At 43.4% G+C, this 7,609-nt stretch overlaps 1 protein-coding gene across 1 annotated transcript; it reads right to left on the minus strand.

Moving 5' to 3' along the window:
* Positions 1 to 1,620: 1,620 nt before the first annotated feature.
* On the minus strand, positions 1,621 to 7,609 carry LOC311027950 (vesicle-associated membrane protein 2-like). Its single transcript, XM_084032174.1, has 5 exons — positions 7,560 to 7,609; positions 6,272 to 6,383; positions 5,994 to 6,152; positions 2,696 to 2,747; positions 1,621 to 2,346 (listed from the first exon to the last, which is right to left on the minus strand). Coding segments are annotated over exons 1-5 (342 nt in total). The 5' UTR covers positions 7,562 to 7,609; the 3' UTR covers positions 1,621 to 2,329.

Raw genomic sequence — 7,609 nt, forward strand, 5'->3', positions numbered from 1 at the left:
TCAGGTGGGGGGAGGGAGGGGGGAGGCGGGCTGCGATCTTCTGGGGTCAACCTGCCTGTCTATTTCACGTTACGTTAGAAAAGAGAACGTAAAGAACTTGGGTTTCTAATGGTAATTTGAAGACGGAGCTCCCTTCACCATCTGTTAAATTAACTCTTAGAAGTATTTCTGTTTGTTATAAAAAATCATCTTGAGAAATGGCAGCGGTCGTTGAATTTAGGATCAAAGGTTTTAAAGGAAGACAACACTGAATCCAGATTAGTGGTGAGTTTTAAATGTACATCATGAAATTAAATCTGATTACATTAACTCCCTCAATAATATTACTTGATGTGATACTGAAATATGTAGAAGTTTTAACAGTTTGATTTCCCATTTTCTGCAGGTTGATGCTTTTCATATCCAGAGAGACGGTCGTTCACTCATAGAAACAAACTAAAAGACTAAAGAGGATCTTTGAAAAGTCTGTTTGCTGCACTAAGAAGGTGTCTAGTTTAAATGCTTCCCTCAAAAATATCCATGAACTCTTCCTGGTTGTCTTTCACGAGGCCAGACTTAAAAAAATAAAGATTAAATGGATAGAAATTAAATATTTCTTTTAGCAAGAGTGTATCCATTTTGCTTGCTCTGTCTCCAATGTCACACCACTCATTTTTTTGGAGATTATTTAATTTTTTTTTTATTTATTCCTCTGTTGCCACTAGAGTATGATTATTTTTAATTTTCAACAAACATTTGGGTTAAAAAAAAGCAAAGTAAGTAATCACTGCAAAAATGAAATTTCTCTTGGAAACAAATTTATTTGAAATCATACCATAATCAGAATAACAATGCGTGTTGTTAAATGTAAAGTTCCTCACATTTTTCCTAACCTTTTTTATTTCTGGCAGAACTGAAGAAACGCTGCTCTGGATTTTCACTTCACAGTTTTACATTGTGTAATTTGTCTTTTACATTTTTGATAACCGAACCTTTAATATCCAGTCTCACCTTTTTCATTATGCCTTTAATGCCTTAAAAATGTACACAGGAATCACAATCGAGCTTCAGAACTCATAAAACCTTCAAACCGCAGCTGAAAATCACAAAACACAAGTCGATCACGATAAAAACAGGACGGTTGCTGCACTGAACTGTTACAATAACTCAGACTGAGGCTGGACAGATGAACGGAGAAAATACTATCTGTACTGTACATCAGTACCAATACTGACAACAAGGGGGCAGTGTTCCTGAACAACACTGTACAAGTACAACATGGACAGAGGAAAAGAAAGCGGACATCATTAAAATAGTTTGTTCTTCAACATTATAAAAACTAAAACGGAGCAACCAAGATCAATTCAACCAAATTAATGTTAAATTCTGATGATTACATGTAAGAATAAAAAGTTATCACTCAAATTAATTGAATTATTTGTTGCTCTAATCTGCTTTTTTTCTCAATAATTCATTTTGATAAATCATCCCTTTTATTCTTACATTTTTTTTAAATCTTAATTTCTATATAGAAGTTTCTCCTGACTGGTCTTCTTATGCAGCTGTATGTTAAATAAATACTGCTGAATTAGCAATAAATAGATAAATATGAATGTAGTTGCCTAATGTCACATACTGGTCGCCAAAACTGAGGCTACGTTTCCACGACAACGGAGCGAATACGAGCTGTGACATCACTGTTTCCTTGAGAAAAAAGATTTCTAAAGACTTTAGTTTGCAGTCCTACAAAATGCCCTTGTCATGTTAACGAAAAGCCAGAATGTAAAAATACTCGTGTATACTTGTGTATTATGTTGAAAACGTTGTGTAAACGGACCCTCAGTTTCCGGTCCGGTTTCAAAAACAAAACCGTCCCCAGCGACCGACCAACATCTTGTTTCAAAGTCCAACAATGAAGGAATGGATAAATGATACACCGTTCTGTTCTGGCTGCACCGTGAGGAGGCAGGAGGGGAGGAGAACGCCAAGAACAATCACTTCCTGTCCCTGAGCTCGGCCCGGATACCTGATCACATGGCGTACACCATACTTTTGAATTTCATGCCAAATATCTTCATCGTACCAGATCGCAGACCCGCAGTTAAAACAGTTTTGACAAAAGAGCAAGAGCCAAAAAAGTTCCTTTTCTTAAATTAACTCATAATTCAAACCGTCTCGCTGCAGGCAGCCAATCAGTGTCCCTGCCTGGAGAGAGAGGGAGCAGGGAGGAGAAGGGAGCGTGGAGGTTCCTGAAGAAGACGAGGATGAGGAGCAGCTGAGGAGAGGCTGGGTTGTTTGGGTCGGTCGGTGCAGACTCGTCCTGCGACTCGTGTCATCGCTGAAGACCGGCTCAGTAGAAGAAATACACTGAGGAGGGAGAGAGAGGAGTTCATGACTAAGTGACTCTGATAACAAGACAACACATTTTCAGAGCTTTGATTTGATGTTTTTGATCAATCGTAATGAATCTTATTTCTGATTTCTCTGTGGTGTCGTCCTGTTTAGACTCCTGTTTTATACAAAGTGTAAAGTGTTAAGAGAAATGCTGATGGGAGGTTTTTCTCCTGTGGTGGTGGGCCGAGAGGAAAGATTAGAAAGTTACAGACACTATGAGGGTTCGGTCAACCTGCGGTGACCATGAATATGAATGAATATATTCAATATATATATATATATATATACACACACACACACACACACACACACGATTACTTACAGAAGATGACTCCGAAACATATAAGACCTACGATTGCCATGATGATCATCATCTGGAAGAAAAACAAAAGTCATGTGTAGACCAATAAACTGAGTTTATTATATATTTCTGAAATCAACAAATCATGTAATCAGTCGGAAATGTAGTTAATTGTTTTATGTGGTTGAAATTCAGACATCATCAGCCCTTTTTGTTTTGGTTATTTGTTTGTTTTGGAGATTTTTCTTCAGTACAATATGCAAAGTTACATAACACCAACAGTCACGTGTGTGTGTGTGTGTGTGTGTGTGTGTGTGTGTGTGTGTGTGGACCTAAATAATCACGATGACATGAGAGTCAGAGCTGCTGACAGACAGGAAATCACATCACCTCTGACGGGGGGAGGGCGAGGGAGATTAAGAAGAACACGGAGGGGAGAGAGAGATTGGTACTGACTTTGTGCGTGTGTGTGTGTGTGTGTGTGTTCTCCATTTTCTTATTGTCAACAAATCTTATATACAGCTTGAAAAGGGACTTTCCTTAAACGGCTGGTCATTGTAGTTTTTACCAGGAAGGAAAAAGAGCATTTGTTGGGCACTATTTTCAGCAGCGGATTAATATTTGAAACTAAAAGAAAACGTTAACGACACATTAGTTGCTTGTCACGTGACTCGTTTCACACTCGGTGGTGATGTGACTAAGTGGTTTTGTTGCCTAAAGCTAACTTCCTGTGGGGAGTTTATTTTGAAAAGACGGCATGTGTTGTGTGTATGAGGGTCCTCACAAGTATAGAAGAACCAAACACGGGTGTGTGTATTGGGGGTGGGTGGAGCTGCATCACAAATCACAGCTGGCTCTCTAATCCCAGACTGTCACTGTAATCCAGATTGGGATTTCTCTCTCTGACTTCCTGGTCGCTGTCAGTCAAACGCTCCTCTAACGTAATCCTACTCTGCTCCTATAAACGGCAGCTTCCGATTGGACGATCTGGAAAACTGAACTGTTGGTCTGTAAGAGGCGGAGCTCTGGACAAAATGAGGCCGAGATAAAAATGGACTGGCAGGCGAGGCCGGGGTGATGGATGGATGGATGGATGGATGGATGGATGGATGGATGGTGGATGGATGGTGGATGGATGGTGGATGGATGGAAGATAGATGGATGGATGGATGGTGGATGAATGGTGGATGGATGGAAGATAGATGGGTGGATGGGTGGATGGATGGATGGATGGATGGATGGATGGATGGATGGATGGTGGATGGATGGAAGATAGATGGATGGATGGTGGATGGATGGATGGATGGATGGTGGATGGATGGAAGATAGATGGATGGATGGTGGATGAATGGTGGATGGATGGAAGATAGATGGGTGGATGTATGGATGGATGGATGGATGGATGGATGGATGGATGGATGGATGGATGGATGGATGGATGGAAGATGGATGAATGGTGGATGGATGGTGGATGGATGGAAGATAGATGGATGGATGGATGGATGGATGGATGGATGGATGGATGGATGGATGGATGGATGGTGGATGGATGGTGGATGGATGGATGGTGGATGGATGGAAGATAGATGGATAGATGGATGGATGGATGGTGGATGGATGGATGGATGGATGGTGGATGGATGGATGGATGGATGGATGGTGGGTGGATGGATGGTGGATGGATGGAAGATAGATGGATAGATGGATGGATGGATGGTGGATGGATGGATGGATGGTGGATGGATGGATGAATGGTGGATGGATGGTGGATGGATGGAAGATAGATGGATGGATGGATGGATGGTGGATGGATGGAAGATAGATGGATAGATGGATGGATGGATGGTGGATGGATGGATGGATGGATGGTGGATGGATGGATGGATGGATGGATGGATGGATGGTGGGTGGATGGATGGTGGATGGATGGAAGATAGATGGATAGATGGATGGATGGATGGTGGATGGATGGATGGATGGTGGATGGATGGATGGATGGATGGATGGTGGGTGGATGGATGGTGGATGGATGGATGGATGGATGGATGGATGGTGGATGGATGGATGGATGGATGGATGGAAGATGGATGAATAGTGGATGAATGGTGGATGGATGGAAGATAGATGGGTGGATGGATGGATGGATGGATGGATGGATGAATGGATGGATGGATGGATGGTGGATGGATGGAAGATAGATGGATAGATGGATGGATGGATGGATGGTGGATGGATGGTGGATGGATGGATGGATGGATGGATGGATGGTGGATGGATGGTGGATGGATGGATGGATGGATGGTGGATGGATGGTGGATGGTGGATGGATGGATGGTGGATGGATGGATGGATGGATGGATGGTGGATGGATGGTGGATGGATGGTGGATGGTGGATGGATGGATGGTGGATGGATGGTGGATGGATGGATGGATGGATGGATGGATGGTGGATGGATGGTGGATGGATGGTGGATGGATGGATGGATGGATGGATGGTGGATGGATGGTGGATGGTGGATGGATGGATGGATGGATGGTGGATGGATGGTGGATGGTGGATGGATGGATGGTGGATGGATGGATGGATGGATGGTGGATGGATGGTGGATGGATGGTGGATGGTGGATGGATGGATGGTGGATGGATGGATGGTGGATGGATGGATGGATGGATGGTGGATGGATGGTGGATGGATGGTGGATGGTGGATGGATGGATGGATGGATGGTGGATGGTGGATGGTGGATGGATGGTGGATGGATGGTGGATGGTGGATGGATGGATGGTGGATGGATGGATGGATGGATGGTGGATGGATGGTGGATGGATGGATGGATGGATGGTGGATGGATGGATGGATGGATGGACGGACATACAGGTGGACAAACTTGACTGTTTCCCATTAGCTAAATCGATGATGAGGATGATGACGATGATGAGGATGATGATGATGATGAGGATGATGAGGATGATGATGACGATGATGATGATGATGAGGATGATGATGACGATGATGATGATGATGATGATGATGATGATGATGACGATGATGATGATGATGATGACGATGATGAGGATGATGATGATGATGATGATGATGATGATGATGATGATGACGATGATGATGATAGGTTGTATTAGTAATAGTCCTTCCAGGTTCACTAGAGGGAAGACTAGAGAATCTCACAGATAATCTGATTTTTGAAGGTGTGAGTGTGGAGCCCTGACTCAATGAAAGCGCATACGTCACGCACCCACAGCTGACTCTCTGTAATGAGCTGAGTTTGACTGATGCATGGTGGGAAACAAACGCGCCCACCTTGCAGTTCTTCCACCAGTACTTGTTCTTGAGTTTGGCGGCGCTGCTCTCGAACTGCGAGGCTCCGGCCTGCAGGGCGTCGGCGCGGTCATCCAGCTCCGACAGCTTCTGGTCCCTCTCCAGGACTTTGTCCACGTTCACACGCATGATGTCCACCACCTGACGGACGGACGGACAGACAGAAGCACCTGTCAGCATCACAAAACCTCCCTGCAAGTGTTTTCTCCGTTCATCTACGATCCCAGCGTTTGAGTTTCCACGTGTCTTTAGACTCTCACCTCGTCCACCTGGGCTTGTGTCTGCTGCAGTCGTCTGTTGCTGGTGAGGTTCGGGGCCGGAGCCGGGGCCCCGCCCTCACCCTCCAGAGTACCGGATGCTTCTGGAGTCGACCTGCAGACCGAGAGGCGTGAGGACAGTTCAGTACGGGAAACCTTTCAAGCTCAAATTCAGATGAAAAAACGAAATAAAATCATTAGGTATAAAGAACATCTTTACGTTTACCCATATGAAATTTCTGCTACTTTAATATATTTCTACTTTCACTACATTGATCAGACAGATATGAGATACAGAGACTAACAATACAACATATAATCAAGAAATAAAAGATGCTGCATTCAATGAAATACGTTACAGTTATGTTTTCATACCGATGCATCGTATCTGCACAATGTATGCAATAGTATACATATATGTGTATATTATTGTATGATCTGCACTTTTACTTGACGAGTGTTTTCCCATCTCAGCCTCAAGTAGAGGATCTGACGTCACCTTTCACTCTCAGATGGGATATTCAAACCTCGGGGAGGACTAGCGGAAGTCCCAGAATAAACAACAATAACGACAACATATCCGACCACACAATGTTAATAAATGATCTCAATAAGACAATAACACGATAACACAAACAAGACTCCAGCCATGAAGTCAAAGTATCACAGAGTCAACAACTCAGCAACGACGCAATATTAAAAACTGTTTTACACACGCATACGCGTGCGCGCACACGCATGCTCTAACAGACAAAATGGAGAAAGATTAGTGCACCGAGATAAACATGCACGCTAACATCACACACACACACACACACACACACACACACACACACACACACACACACACACACACACACACACACACACACACACACACACACACACACACACACACAAAGACGTAGAAATCTAATAATAGATCAAATTCGCCGTTAGTTTGCGTGGTTTTCTCTTTAAAGATGTTGCTACTGCGGACGTTTGGTTCACGTCTGGTTCAGGTCTGGTCCGGGTCTGGTTCAGGTCTGGTCCGGGTCTGGTTCGGGTCTGGTTCAGCTGAATGAAGTGTGTTTGTTGTCGGATAGTTTGGAGTTGTTCGGACACGTCCGGACTTCAGACGTATAACAACCGCACGTTTAGAAATATGAGTTATGATGAAACTGTGATGGATTTTAAACATTATGCACGCAGCAGCCGATCAATCGAGCTGTAATTTATGACAGAAGATCAATATTATAATAGTTCTATTCACTCTATGTGATGAAAAATGAAATATTTTGAGAGTACTCACATCTCAGCGGCAGGATGATGGAGATAATCTGAGTCCGAGAGAGAGAGAGG

The sequence above is a fragment of the Eutrigla gurnardus genome, assembly GCF_963514095.1.
Source record: "Eutrigla gurnardus genome assembly, chromosome: 17".
Classification (NCBI taxonomy): Eukaryota; Metazoa; Chordata; class Actinopteri; order Perciformes; family Triglidae; genus Eutrigla; species Eutrigla gurnardus.